The sequence below is a fragment of the Petromyzon marinus genome, chromosome 60 (assembly GCF_048934315.1).
Source record: "Petromyzon marinus isolate PM22_M1 ecotype Great Lakes invasive population chromosome 60, UKy_Petmar_22M1.pri1.0, whole genome shotgun sequence".
NCBI classification, from domain to species: Eukaryota; Metazoa; Chordata; class Hyperoartia; order Petromyzontiformes; family Petromyzontidae; genus Petromyzon; species Petromyzon marinus.
In genome coordinates this window covers 3455462-3470273 of record NC_133726.1, presented here as the reverse complement: position 1 = coordinate 3470273, position 14812 = coordinate 3455462, and the positions used below count along the sequence as shown (strand labels likewise).

The following is a 14812-nucleotide window of genomic DNA, read 5'->3' as shown; positions in this document are numbered from 1 at the left end:
CGCTCCGTGGCCTAGCTCTCCAGTGTGCAGTCGCTGCAATTGCACCGGGGTTTGTGGGCCGGAGGGGTGCAGGCGTTGGACTCTGGAGGGGGGCGGGGGGGGATCGAAGGAAGGCGGGTGGGGGAGGGTGCCCCGTTTCATTGGTTTCAGGGCACTACGGTGGTGAGATGTTAACTACCTAGCCTGGTCTACAGAAGGTCCTGGGTTCAATCCCGACCCTGACACCTGCTGTATATTTGGAGTTTGCGTGTCTCTCTCTCTCATCATCATCACAGTGGCTAGGAGATGTTAACTACCTCACCTGGTATGTAGGAGGTCGTGGGTTCGATCCCAACTCTGACGCCTGCTGCTGTATATTTGGAGTTTGCGTGTCTCTCTCTCTCTCATCATCATCACGGTGGCTAGGAGATGTTAACTACCTCGCCTGGTCTACAGAAGGTCCTGGGTTCAATCCCGACCCTGACACCTGCTGTATATTTGGAGTTTGCGTGTCTCTCTCTCTCATCATCATCACGTTGGCTAGGAGATGTTATCTCCCTCGCCTGGTATGCTGGAGGTCGTCGGTTCGATCCCGACCCTAACGTCTGCGCTTCCGTGGATTTTTCTCCGGGTCCTCCGGTTTTTCCCTCCACATGTCGAATCAGCATGCACATAGCGTATTTGGCTGTGGCTATACATTTCCACACGATAAGCCACTTCGTTAAAAAAGAACTCGCATTTTTTTATGGCCAGGTCGTTTCTGAAAAAAGAGCTACATAGCTCAGCGGGCCTTGCCTGGTAAAAAAAAAAAAATTTGTTTCGTTTTTTTTCATTGCTTGCACCAGGGCCCGTGCCAACCACGTTACGTCACCGCTACCACCGGGAGAGACGATGACGACCATGTGAAGTCTTCTTTACTAATCGTGCTGCAGCACTGCAGTCTAATTGCTCTTGTTCCACAAGAGGCCTCGCGGAGTCGCAGGACTTTTCCCGTGGGGCTCGGGGTTCTTGGCCGGGTGTCTCAAGCCGGCGTGGAACGGCGCACTGATCCTCCGAAACTTTTTTGTGGACTCTTGCGCTCACGGTCCTACCGCGCGTCCCAGACTGGGCCACACTGTGTGTGTGTGTGGGGGGGGGGTATCTCTAATCCCACAGATCTTGGCGATGAGCTACGTTTTTCCCCCTTTGCACCGAGGTCAATGAAACTCTGAAAGGAATCGGGCGCACTCCTGGAGACCCGAATTCCAATCCCGCGCACAGCAAACATCGGTGGCGAATATCTGAACCGGTCCTGGACCTCCTCAAGGTCCTCAAAACAACGTCACCTGGCCGTGGTGCTGGCTGGCCACCCCTGAGTGTGCCGTGCCGGCCCATGTAGACGCCAATCGTGAACGGCACTTGCCCCCAGCCAGTCTCTTGAAGGCTACGCGGGGGATCTTTGTCTTTGTATCTACACGAGCGCGTGCAGCTTTCATTTAGGGCTCCCCATTCTCACGCGTTGTTCTCTTCTCGCTCCGTCCGTCCGGCGCGTAATAAAGGGCTCGGGGATTTTAATGCGAGAAGCAGTTGCCGCGGCCCATTGAGATGAAATATCTCTCTCTCGCTCGCTCGCTCGCTCTCGCTCGTTGCAAGAGAGAGACATCGGCGTAAACACCGGAGGAGGCCGTGGATAATAAAACGAGCGGCGGAGAAACGCCGTTGGGGGGGGGGGGTGGGGGGTGGGGAGGATTGAGCTCCTCGCGTCGGGAGGATTGGGTCCCGGCGCGCGCGGTTGCAACCAAAACCCGGGTTCGATTCCACACCGCGTGTGGAATCGAACCACGGCGGGAGGGTCGGCTGGCGCGGTATTCACGCGGCACGAACGGCAACACGAGGCTTTGGCAAAACGCGCGCCGTGTTTCAGTTGGAGTGGGGGGGGGGGAGTTGGGGTTTCGATGTTGCGCTGTGGTTTTAAAAACAAAATGTTGCTGCGAGTTTGGATCGTGACGCCGTGCGAGCGCACGCGAGGCCTGCTTCTTCTTGAGAACAAAACCGAGGGGATCTTTCACTTGCACCGTGTGCAGTGCTGTCCACAGTCAACACGCCCTGGGGAATTAACCCCTGGGAAGAGGGGGGGAAGGGGGTGGGGGGGGCGGGACGCAGGGTTCCGAACCCCCAAAACCTTTGCTTGGAGCGGACGTAACGCTTGACGGCTCGGCCGCGCCGACCGGTGCCCTCGCGGCGCGTGCGACTCCAGTCGCACGTGGCAAACGACCGCGTCGTTATCCCTCAAGCCCCCCCCCCTCTCAGCCCCCTCTCTCCCCCCGGCCCTGCTTGGCCCCCGTGCCAGATTTGAAGGTCTTCTCGCGAGGCCGGCGCGGGCGGCGCGGTCCGGTCGCCGGCTGGATAGACCGACCCGTACCGTGCCAGCCCACCCCCCCCCACTTCCTTGCTGGCTCGACTCAGTGGCTCTGATCTGCCGGTGGAAAAAAAAAAATGCGTAGAAGGCTGAACTCGAGTGTGTGCGTCCGTGTGTGGCTGCGCGCAGACATCGAGCTGCTGGAGTCGTGCCGCGAGGAGTTCCATCGCCGGCTCAAGGTCTACCACGCGTGGAAGGCCAAGAACAAGAAACGCAGCGACGACGGCCAGCAGAGGGCGCCGCAGGCCGTGGTGGACCACGGTGAGACGCGCGAACACAGGCAAAGGGTCCCCTCCCCGCGTAGCCTGCGCAGGCCGTCGGGGGTCAAGTGCCGTTAGGTGAGCGCCTGGCCAGGTTGGCACGGCACAGCTGCCTTTGTCTTCCCGGCGCTGCTGTTGTTCAGGACATCTCACCAGGTGCGGCGGGATCCGCTGCTAATATTCGCCACTGTGTATTTATCGATCGCGAGCGGGAATTTGAACTTTGGTCGGCGGGTTCGCTAACCACTGCACTACTGCTCCACCATTGCCGCTCCCCACCTCGCACACAAAGGCAAAGATCCTCCCCCGTATAGCCTTAACAGACTGTATGGGCAAGTGCTGTTAGCGAGCACCTATTAAGGCCGGAACGGCACACGAGGGGGTGGGCGGCTAACACCATGCCTGGCCGCCTTTGTCTTCCCATCGGCGATGTTTACACACCGCGCCAGGTACTCATTTGAGGCTGAGTCGACCTAGGGGAGACCAAGGACCGGTTCAAATAATCGTCATTAGTGTTGGCTGGGAACGGGAAGCAAACTCGGGTCGCCGGGTTTGTAGTGTTACACTACCCGCACACACACACAACCCCACACATCCACACATACACACAATCGCACACATCCACACACGCACACAACCACACCCATCCACATACACAACCACACACAACCACACACATCCACACACACAACCACACACAACCACACACATCCACACACACAACCACACACATCCACACAGGCACACAATCGCACACATCCACACACGCACACAACCACACATCCACACGCACACAGCCACACATCCACACGCACACAACCACACACATCCAACCACACATCCAACCACACATCCAACCACACACAGCCACACACATCCACACACACAACCACACCCATCCACATAAACAACCACACACACAACCACACACATCCACACATGCACACAATCACACACATCCACACACGCACACAACCACACATCTAACCACACACATCCACACACAACTACACATATACACGCACACACAAACACAACCACACGCACAACCAAGCACATCCACGCACACAAGACAAATGCGTGCACGCGTGTGTGGAAGCGCACGCCTCTCCGTGCATTATTACCACGGTGCCTTGTGTGCTGCAGAGTGGATGACACCGCTCACAGGAGCAGGCAGGTGGTGTCACAAGGTTTACATGCGGAGGTTAAATTGGCTCGCTCGCACACTCGCTCACTCGCCCGCTCGCGTCTTTGTCTTATGCACGCTCGTAAAAGGTGAATGTGTAAAGGCACACGACTGAGATTGCTCACTCGCATCGCCGCTGGCTCCAGAGAGAGCCCCACGACAGAGGGGATTTGGCCCACTCTTCCGCGCTGGCCTGGAGTCTCGGAAGAGGTTGGCGAGCGGACCCACGCTTTACCCCACCGCACGCGACCTTCCGCCGAACACATTCACGTCCGCTGGGTTGAACGCGGGCGGAGGCGGTGGAGGGGCAGCTTTCCAGAAACCTGCGCCGTTGTTTTTTCAGTCGCCGCGCCGGGAGATTGGCGGGGGGGGGGGGGGGGGAATGGAACCGGCAACCTCGGGGGCGGCGCCGGTTCCGGTTCTCTCCGCCGAGCGCCGCGCCAGCGTGGCGGCGGCAGGCGGCGTCGGGCTTCCCGGATGCCCCGCGCGGTTCTCTCTCGCTGGCACAGGGTGCAGAATTAACGGTAGCCTGGCGCGGTCACGGGTGCAGCGTAATAAAATAATAATGCGTAAACAAACAAGGGATTTGCAGACGGCGCTGTTGTGTGTGTTGGTGGGGCGGGGGGGGGGGGGTAGATAACACTTTCATGCCCGGCAGCCTCCGGGCAACGTTGGACCACCGCATTTTCCAGCGGTGTTTGTTTACTGCCGTCCTGGAAGCGAGTCGAGCGCATTGAGTGTAAGCACAAATGCGCTGCGTGCGCGCGTGTATATATGTGTGCGCGCGTGTATGTGCGTGCGCGTGTATGTGCACGCGCGTGTATGTGCGCGTATGTGTATGCGCGTGATGTGTGTGCGCGTGTGTCTTGAGTGGCAGTGCAGCGGGTTCGGGGGTTCGCGCCATGAAGCCGGTGACCCGAGTTCGATTCCCCGCTCACGGCCAACACCAGTAACGATTATTTAACCACTTTTGGTCCCTTCTTAGGTCGACTCAGCCTAAAATGAGTAACTGGTGCAGCGTGTAAACATCGCCACTGGGGAGGCAAAGGCGGCCGGGCGTGTGGTGTTGGCCACCCACCCCCTCGTGTTGCCATCCCGGCCTTCATAGTGCGCCCGCTTACAGCACTTGCCCTGACAGCCTGTTCAAGCTATTCGGGGGATATTTGTCTTTGTTTTTGGGTGTGTGTTGGCGTATACGTGTGGAATGTGTGTATATGCGTATATATGTGCGTGCGTGGTTGAGTGTTTCTGACTGTGTGGGGGTGTGTGCGTGCGTGTGTATATGTGCGTGCGGGTGAGTGTGTACTTGAGCGGTGCAAAGGAAGTTCAACATACACACATAGACTCACACAGTCACTCACCTATTCACATAGTCACTCACCCACTCACACAGTCACTCACCTACTCACACAGTCACTCACCTACTCACACAGTCACTCACCCACTCACACAGTCACTCACCCACTCACACAGTCACTCACCCACTCACACAGTCACTCACCCACTCACACAGTCACTCACCCACTCACACAGTCACTCACCCACTCACACAGTCACTCACCCACTCACACAGTCACTCACCCACACACACAGTCACTCACCCACTCAGTCACTCACCCACACACTCACCCAACTGCCGATTAGCACGGTTGGCTACGTACGGTGCAAAAGAAGTTCGACGTACACCCACACTCACAGCGCTTGTTCCGACAAGGCTACGGCGGGGAGTGGGGGAGATCTTCGCCCTTGCCCGCGTCACGGTGATTGCAACACTCGCAGCGCGGTTTTGCGCGTGGGGTGCTTTGGCCTTGAGAAAGTCACGGAGAGAGCGGGGCGAATCCGGGCCGTGTTTGCGTAACGTGCCGGGTGCCGTGACCCGCTCCACTCACTAAGGCCTCCTCGAGGGATAGAACATTTGGATTCTGACCAGTGCACGCCATCGATTCTGAATCAGTATTAAGCAGGCGGGGTCAGTCCCTCCTGGGTGATGATGCTCCGCTGTGTGTGTTTGCACGCGCGCGTGCGTGTGTGTGTAATAGTAATGCTTGTTTGCCAACTGCCTTAAGGCCCACAATCTACCGCATAACAAGGCAGGTGTATGTGAGTGTACCGTGCCGGCCTTTGTAGGTTGCTGCTCGCTCTCGGTGGGAAGTGGTGGCGTAGTGGTTAGCGGGCGCCCGAGTTCGATTCCGGCTCACGGCCAACACCACGATTATGTGAACCGCTCCTAGGCCTCCCCTGGGCCTCCCCTAGGTCGACTCAGCTTCAAATGAGTATGTGGTGCGGTGTGTTAACATCGCCACTTGGTAGACAATGCGCCCGGGTGTGGTGCTGGCCACCCACCCCCTCGTGTACCCTTCCGACCGTCATAGGTGCTCGCTAACAGCACTTGCCTCAACAGTCTGTTAAGGCTATATGGAGGAGCTTTGTCTTTTTGTAATAGCAATGCTTGTTTGGCAGCTGCATTAAGGCCGAGCAATCTACCGCGTAACAAGGCGGGTGTGTGTGACTGTACCGTGCCGGCCTTTGTAGGTTGCTACTCGCTAACAGTGCTTGTCCCAACAGTCTGCTCAAGTCTATGCGGGGGATCTTTGTCTTTGTGCAATTGCTGCAGTGTGTGCACTTGTGACCCCCATCGCACTGGCTCTGCGATCCCGACAAAAGCGGACTTGACTGTTGACCACGCTGCCCGTGATGATAATAATCAGCACGATGCTGCTGCTGCTGCCCTTTGTTTACCTAGGAAAGCCTCGCTGACTCTCAAGACTCATTTTCAGGAGGGTCTTGTTCATATTCGGATTTTTTGGCCATTTCTCAATCTCGCCACAGTGGTGAGATGTTAACTTGCTCGCCTGGTATACAGGAGGTCGTGGGTTCAATCCCGACCCTGATGCCTGCTGCTGTATATTTGGAGTTTGCGTGTCTCTCTCCCCGTGGTCGTTTGGATTTTTCCCCGGGTCCTCCGGTTATATTTCCTCACACATTGAGAATTAGCGTCACGCGTTTAGAGTGTTTGTCCGCTGCTATAAATTTCCACACGATGATGATAAACCACCTTGTTGAGCTACCATTTGTAATGCCATGGGGGTCTCCTCCCATCAGTGGGCACATACTGCGGTGCAGTCAACATCGGCCGTGGGGAGGCAAGGGTGGCTGTGCTCCTGTGGTGCTCCTCGACGCCACCCCCAGCATGCCCTATTCAGTCTGTATAGGTGCTCACTAACAGCACGTGTCCCCACAGTCTGCAATGCTACACGGGGGGATCTCATCGCCTCTGTGTTTATTGAGCGGTGTTAAGTTTCACTCCCTCCACTGGCCTCTCAATTAATCGTGGCCACTCGGGGGATGCGATCAAATTTGTAATGCTTTGTTTGCTTACTTATTTGTTGTTGGTGAATGTAGCAGCCTCCAGTAGCTGCGGGGTCACGAGGGGTCAGGGAAACGTCCGCTCCGGCGCACGCGATCCGGGGGTCACGTCGCTTGCGAGCTTCCGAATCGACGTCTGCGCGACGCTGTGTTCCTAGCTCCCACGTGTTGTGCTCGTGAGTCTGCCGAGTTTCAAGCTGCCGGTGGCCCCCTTCCTCCACTCCCCCCCCCCCCCGTGGCTTCCATTTCTCACCAGACCCCCTTTGTCTTCCCAATGCAACGATGCCTCGTTACTTTTCAGACCCCCTCCCCCCTAGCTTTCTGTCGCCCGCCCCCCCCCCCCTCCCTCCCACGAGCTACGACCAGGCCTCTCCCCAACCCTTCCTGACCAATCCCTCCCGTTTTGCCGTCAAAACTACACCGCTGGTTACAATAGCTCCAATCCTTGACTTCAAATGATTATCATCATGCCACGTACACATTTTTAATAATTGGTGTAAAGCTCGGTTTAGCAACGGTGCTACATGAATCTCGGTGAGATGAGATACGGTAGAAGCCCTCTAAACGACCACTCCTGTTAACGACTATTCGCTTAACGACGGGCCTCCATAGAGCCCAATGTGTAGTGTGTAGTAGTGTATAATGTAGTGGAGTGTATAGTGGTGTAGTTTATAGTAGTGTAGTGCCTCCATAGAGCCCAATGTTATCACTTTTCGACCATTCCCCTGTTAATGACGGGTTGTTGTAGGTACAGTAAATATTAATTAATGCATTGATTAACCGTGTTTCTTTTAATGTTACGTGTTTATAATGTTGTTAGTATCCTTATGTATTAAAATCCATTGTTTAAATATTATGAAGTGCGTTTTTTGGGTGAAAAAGTGTAACTTTCGATGCTATTGGAATTAATTAAGCCTCAGAAGTGGATTTCCCATACTCTCTTAACGACCGAATCACTTAATCAGTGGTTTCGTGGAATCAATTGCCGTCGTTAAGAGGGCGTTCTGCCGTACGTTTATTTAAATTTTGACCGGGGCGACAAACTCGGGAGACCTGTGGATGGCTCTCATTTGCAAAGAGAGACCTAGGGCCATGAGTGTATCAGTCGTGGGGGGGGGGGGGGGGGGGGGGCAATGATCGATCGCTTCTAGATGTTAACTACCTCGCCTGGTGTACAGGAGGTCGTGGGTTTGATCCCGACCCTGACGCCTGTTGTATACTTGGAGTTTGCGTGTCTCTCTTTCTAATCATCATCATCATCATGATGATGGCTAGGAGATGTTAACTCCCCCGCCTGGTATGTAGGATGTCGTGGGTTTGATCCTGACCCTGGCGCCTGCTGCTGTATATTTGGAATTTGCGTGTCTCTTTCTCTCTCCCCGTGGTCGCGTGGATTTTTCTCAGGGTCCTCCGGCTTTTGAACCTCAAAAAGTATTTGGCTGCTGTAGATTTCCACGTGATGACGATAAGCCACTTCGTTGAGCTATCATTTGTGATGGCCAGGTCACTTCTGAAAAAGAGCCATGTTTTTTTTTCAAAGATGTGTCATTTTTCAACGATGGCAAAGTTTTCCATCTACTCTTGCGAATGATAGTCACAGGCATCTAGTGACGTCCCCGCCGCGAGCCAAGCAGATGACGCGTTGGTGCATGCACCGTTAATAAGTTAATGCCGCGCAACTGCAGCGTTAACCGGGGCTACCTGCCAGAATTCGAACGGCGAACCTCTGCAAAGAGCGGCGAATGCGCTACCTGCCGCTGGGGCCACCGCGTCACCATCGAGTCGTTGTGTGTGTGTTAGCGGTGTGGACATTTGTGTGTGTGTGTGTGTTGGTTAGCGGTGTGGGCATTTGTGTGTGTGTTGGTTAGCGGTGTGGGCATTTGTGTGTGTGTGTTAGCGGTGCGGATATTTGTGTGAGTGTGTGTATGGTAGCGGTATGGGCATTTACTACGGATGGCCACGTGGAATGTTCGAACGCTCACTGCGGAGGAGAGGCTGCCACTCCTCTGTCGGGAGCTGGACCGGTACCGCCTGGATCTCTGTGGCATTCAGGAGGTCCGGTGGACCGGTTCTGGCTCCTGCCACCATGAGGGGTGGACAGTCCTCTACTCGGGGCAGCAGACTGCCAAACAACAGGGCGTGGCTCTTCTTTTGAACAAAAGAATTAAGGGGGCGTGGGAGCGTGGCGGTGAGGTGTGGGAAGCTGTAAGCCCCAGGCTACTTTGGGCTCGTCTTCCCATCAACCGGAGGCGAGGAGTGGTGGTCGTGGTTACTTATGCCCCCACCGAAGACGAACATCCGTGGAGGGATGCAGGCAAAGCCGATGAGTCAGATGCCTTCTATGACCTCCTGTCACAGGTGCTGGCTAAAGTGGCCCCTCGGGATAGAGTCATCTTGTTGGGTGACTTTAATGCCCGAGTTGGTCATGATGCTGGCACCTGGTCTGGAGTGATTGGAGGGCATGGGCCAGATCAGCTCAATAACAACGGTAGGAGGCTGCTAGATTTTTGTGCAGCCTATGGGCTTGTAATTACCAACACGCTGTTCCGGCATCGGCGCATCCACACAACATCATGGATGCATGCCGGGTCCAAGCAAGAACATCTGCTGGACTACATAGTGACGGACCAGCGGATGCGAGCCCATGTCCTTTACACCATGACCTACCGTGGAGCTGATCTGCCCTCTGACCATTGACTAGTCATCTGTAAGATGCGCCTGCCATTCTTCCACTCCGGCGGTGGGTGTACATCCAGGACCCCATTCTAACCTAAAGTGGCCTGGTCTCAGTTATCTGATGAAAGTTGCAAGCGAGAATTTAATCATCGCTTGCGGTTGGGGTTGGCATCGTCCTCCACTCCTCCTGATGTCGAGGGTAAATTGGCGAGGTTTAGGACTGTGACTCATGCAGCTGCAATGGCTGCTTTGGGTACACGGTCCAGACCTCCTCAGAGACCCTGGCTGACAGAGGAGGTGTTCAGGATGGTTGAGAAAAAGCGACAGGCCCACTGTCATCGGCTACAGAATCCCACGTCAGAGAATGAGGAGGCTTACCACAGCCTTCGCTCGGAGGTTCAGAGAGCCGTGAGGCGCTGCAAGGATGGGTGGTGGTCGCGGGTTGCTGAGGAGATGGAGTCTGCCTCAGTGGCCTGTGATCACAAATCTCTATTTAACTCCATAAAAAAGTAACCTGCAGCGCCACACCTATTACCATCATTAGGGGAAAAAATCGGTGATCCAATCTCCGACCCCCAGGAACAGGTTTGCAGTTTTGCTGAGCATTTCTGTGAGGTCCTGTGGGAGGGGAAATCCCTCAGCCAGGAAGACATCGTGGCACAAAGTGGGGATGACCCTGCTGAGGCTGCGGTGCCTCAAATATTGGAAGAAGTCACCCCCTGTGAGTGGCTGGCTGAGGTGCCATCTGTTGAGGAAGTACTGAAGGCGATCCGGCGTCTGAGACCAGGAAAGGCAGCGGGCAGAGATGATCTCCCAAGCGAAATGCTGAGGGAGAGTGGCGTTTGTGCACAGACTGCCTATATGACATCATAACAACAGTCTGGACCACTGGACAGGTTCCGCAGGATTGGAAGGATGCCCTGGTGGTCCCCCTCTTTAAGAAGGGGGACCACACAGACTGTAACAACTACAGGGGCACCTCACTCCTCAGTGTGCCGGGAAAGGTCCTGGCAAGGATTATTCAACATCGCCTTGCCAGGCACGCTGAGGAGAGGCTTGCGGAGCCCCAATGCGGTTTCAGGAAAGGGCGGTCCTGCACGAATGCCATATTTTCTGTCCGTCTGCTACAGCAGAGGTGTCGGGAATTCCAGCAAGACCTACATCACTGCTTTATTGACCTGGTCAAGTCCTATGGTATCATCAGTAGGCCTGGGCTCTGGGTTGTTCTTCGTGCTTTTGGAGTACCTGACCCTCTGCTCACGATCATTAAGGACCTTCATGATGGTGAGCGGGCCCGGGTAAAACTACGTGGCCGGGAGTCAGAGCCATTCCCTGTACACCTTGGGATGCGACAGGGATTTCCTCTGGCTCCCACATTATTTAACATCTATTTTGACCACGTAGTTCGTGAAGCCTTCAATAGCTGTACCGGGGGAATCTCCGTATGGTACAGATATAATGGGAGACTGATCGATGCCCGGGTGCGGTCAAGGGATGGCTCCTTATTGCTCAACCACGTTATGTATGCCGATGATTTGGTAATAGCTGCTCATTCAGAGGAGGAGTTGGAGACGCTGCTGTTGAGACTGGAGCGTGCTACTAAGAGATGGGACCTTACCATCAGCCCCACCAAAACTAAGCACCTGCCTGGGTATTTTGTACCATCTTACACTCCACCCCCACAACTCCCAATCGGTGATGGGGCAGTTGTGGAGAGAGTGGAGAGTTTCCCATACCTGGGCAGTGTGCTTATGACCGGCTCCAGTTTAACAGCAGAGGTTTCACTCCGAATCAGTCGAGCGGCAATATCTTTTCATCGGTTGCGTAATGCTGTGCGGAAGCTTCCTGGTCTGTCGCTCCGCACTAACCTTGAGGTCTTCTCGCCCACGGTCATTCCCTCCCTTCTCTAGCTTGCGAAACGTGGACCCCCCTAACGGAACATCTTCACCGGTTACAAACATTTAGGCTGGCCTGCCTACGATCCATCCTGGGTTTAACCAGGCTGGATTGTGTGAGGAGCTCACAAATCCTTGAAAGATCTGGGCACGGTCCCATCGGTGAGCTCCTCCAGCAGGCAAGGCTGCGTTGGCTGGGTCATGTAGCCCGCATGCCCAGCCACCGCATGCCGAAACAGCTTTTGTTCGGCCGGATCGAGGGGGCTAAACGGGCGCGGTACGGGCTAGAGAAGAGATGGAGTGTCGTGGTACAGGATGACGTGGAGCTGAGTGGACTTGTCGATGACTGGTACCAGCGGTGTCAAGATCGGCCTCTGGAGGAGGCTCGTGAAGGACGCTACTGGGCAGTTGGAGGCAGTCGCCCTCCAACAACAACGGAGGGCGGAGGAGCGACACTCACAACAACGAGCGGAGCGCCGGGTGGCTAAAGCACAGCAGGTTGGCACAGTAGGGGGCACAAGTGGTGCATCAGCCAGTCGTCTCAGTCAGTCGACCCGTGGCACCTGGGTCTGCCCCGTGACCTCCTGCCAGCGGGCGTTCGACACTCCACGTGGCCTCAAGATGCACATGGCCTGGCACAAGCGTCGTGGTGATGTCACCGCCACTTAGTGGCGAATGGCGGTTGTTGTTGTTGGTGTGGGCATGTGTGTGTGTGTTAGTGGTCAGGCATTTGTGTGTGTGTTAGTTGTGGCTGGGTGTTTGCGTACGATTTGTTTGTGTCACTTAGCGTGCGTTGTGTTCGTGACTGCATGCGTGCGTACGTGTCAGCGTGAGTATATTCATGGCTAAGGTACCTTGTTTGTGTCTTTGTGTAATTGGCTCCATGGATGGATGTGTGCTTGTGTGTATGTGCGTAAATATATTGTACACACAGATATATATACACACACGCAGGGTGCAGTGGTAGCAGAGGGGTTCGCACGCTGCGCTACAAACGCGGCGACCCGAGTTCAATTCCCGCTCACAGTTAACACCAGTGACGATTATCTGAATTGGTCTTTGGCCTCTCCTAGGTCAACTCAGCTTCAAATGAGTACCTGGTGCGGTGTGTAAAAATCGCCACTGGGGAGACAAAGGCGTATGGTGATGGCTACCCACCCACCGTGTGCCATGCCGTCTACATCGGTGCTATTCGCTAACAGCACTTGCCCCAACAGTCTGTTGAGGCTATACGGGGTATCTTTGTCTTTTTTGATACTGTACACACGGATATATATATATACACACACACACGCGCAGGGTGGAGTGGTAGCATAGGGGTTAGCGTGCTGCGCGACGAACCCGGCGACCCGAATTTGATTCTCACTCACCGCTAACACCAGTGACGATTATAATCTGAACCGGTCCTAGTTCGACGCAGCTGCAAATGAGTACCTGGTGTGGTGTGTAAACATCGCCACTCTGGAGACAAAGCGCATGGTGCTGGCCACCCATCCCCTTTTGTACCACAGTGCTGACCTTCATAGGTGTTCTTCATTGGTGTTCTTCGCTAACAACACTTGCCCCAAAGCTTATTCAGGCTACACGGGGGAGGTGGGGTGGGGGGGGGTGATCTTTGTCTTTTTTTGATTGCACACTCCTCTGAATAAGCTCAGAATCGCCCACCTTCAGCGCCCGCAAAACCCCAGAGCCAATCATCTGCCGTCACTCACTCGGCCACAGAAATCCCAGCTCAACGAACGTGGCGGCACTGGCAACGGCCAGGCTTTGCCGTCGCGTAATTGTTCGCGAGACGATGTCAAATGTGACGATGCCGACCGGTTGTTGCGATGTTGGGGCGGCGGGGTGGCCGGGAGGCATTGCCGCGGTGACACCCGTGCCTCCACGGCAAGGGAAGCGGGGGCCTGGGATCGATATCCTGTGTGGAGTTTTGTTTGTTCTCTCTCAACCCTGTTGTGTGTGGATTCCCCTCCGAGGTCTCCGGTTTCCTCCCATAGCTAGAGCCTCGGCCGCCTTTGTCTCACCAGTGGCGAGGTTTGCACACCAGGTACTGATTTGAAGCTGGGTCGACGTAGGGGGGGGGGGAGGCCCAGGATCGGTTTCGATACAATCGTCAGCGGTGTTGATCGTGAGCGGAAATCGAACTCGGGTCACCGGGTTCATAGCGCAGTGCGCCAACCGCTACACCACCGCTCCCCACGCACGCACGCACGCAGTGTAACAGGTATTGGCCCAAAACATCCCCGATGCCAAAGCAATTACCCGCAAGTTACTCAATTGGGATTAAGCGTGGCAACTGAATCCCAACCGCTTTTTTTTTTTCTTCGGTAAGCTCCCAAACACGGTGGTGGGGTGGGGTGGGGGGGTGGATTTGTGACCAACCATCAATTGCATGCCGCGCCTGTTTTTTTTTTTGAGCAACGGCGAGGAGAAAAAAACCCACGAGAAACCCAGAGGTAACCCCACGGAGGATAGGGGGCGAGAGGGCGAGTGGGCGAGGGGGGAGAACATACTCGCCCACGGAGAGAACGGCGTCCTGGGCTGGGAATCGAACTCCCCCCGTGGATGGGACCTGCCTTTGTGCAGTGCCGCCGCAAACCGCCGCTGGAATGCGACAGAGCGACGGTTCGCGCCGCCGTCCTCCCCCCACCCCCACAGTCGCGATCTCGCCATCTCTCACAGAGTCTCCGTGCGCGCGCGCGCGTGGGGACAGGAGGGAAAGGCGTCGGCTTCTCTCGCCCAAGGGGGGCGTTCCGGGTCGGCCTGTGGGCCGGTGGGTGTCCGGTCGTTAGGGGAGAGCGCCAGCGAGCTCACACAGGCACCGGTGGGGGGGGGGGGGGAGGAGTGGGGATTAAAGGCAGAGCGGATAGCCCCCCGATTTAGACGCACGTGCCTGTGCGGGGTCGGGGAAAAGGTCGCGTATGCTCAGCGGGGTGTGTGTGTGCGTGCGCGCTTGGGAGTGTGGGGTATTGTTGTTTTGTGGTTGTTGTTGTTGTTATTTCCCAAACCCCCTCCCCCCACAGCGTTATCCCCACCGTGCTTCTTGCGTGGT

General features: G+C 55.7%; 1 protein-coding gene across 2 annotated transcripts in view; it reads left to right on the top strand.

Annotated features, from left to right (window-relative positions):
• The window catches only part of MYO6 (myosin VI), a 132846-nt gene that overhangs the window by 110067 nt on the left and 7967 nt on the right, over positions 1 to 14812 (top strand). For both annotated transcript variants that reach the window (XM_032976712.2, XM_076053266.1), the window contains one exon: positions 2507 to 2638. In XM_032976712.2, coding sequence (XP_032832603.2) covers positions 2507 to 2638 — 132 coding nt within the window. The remainder of the gene's footprint in view (positions 1 to 2506; positions 2639 to 14812) is intronic.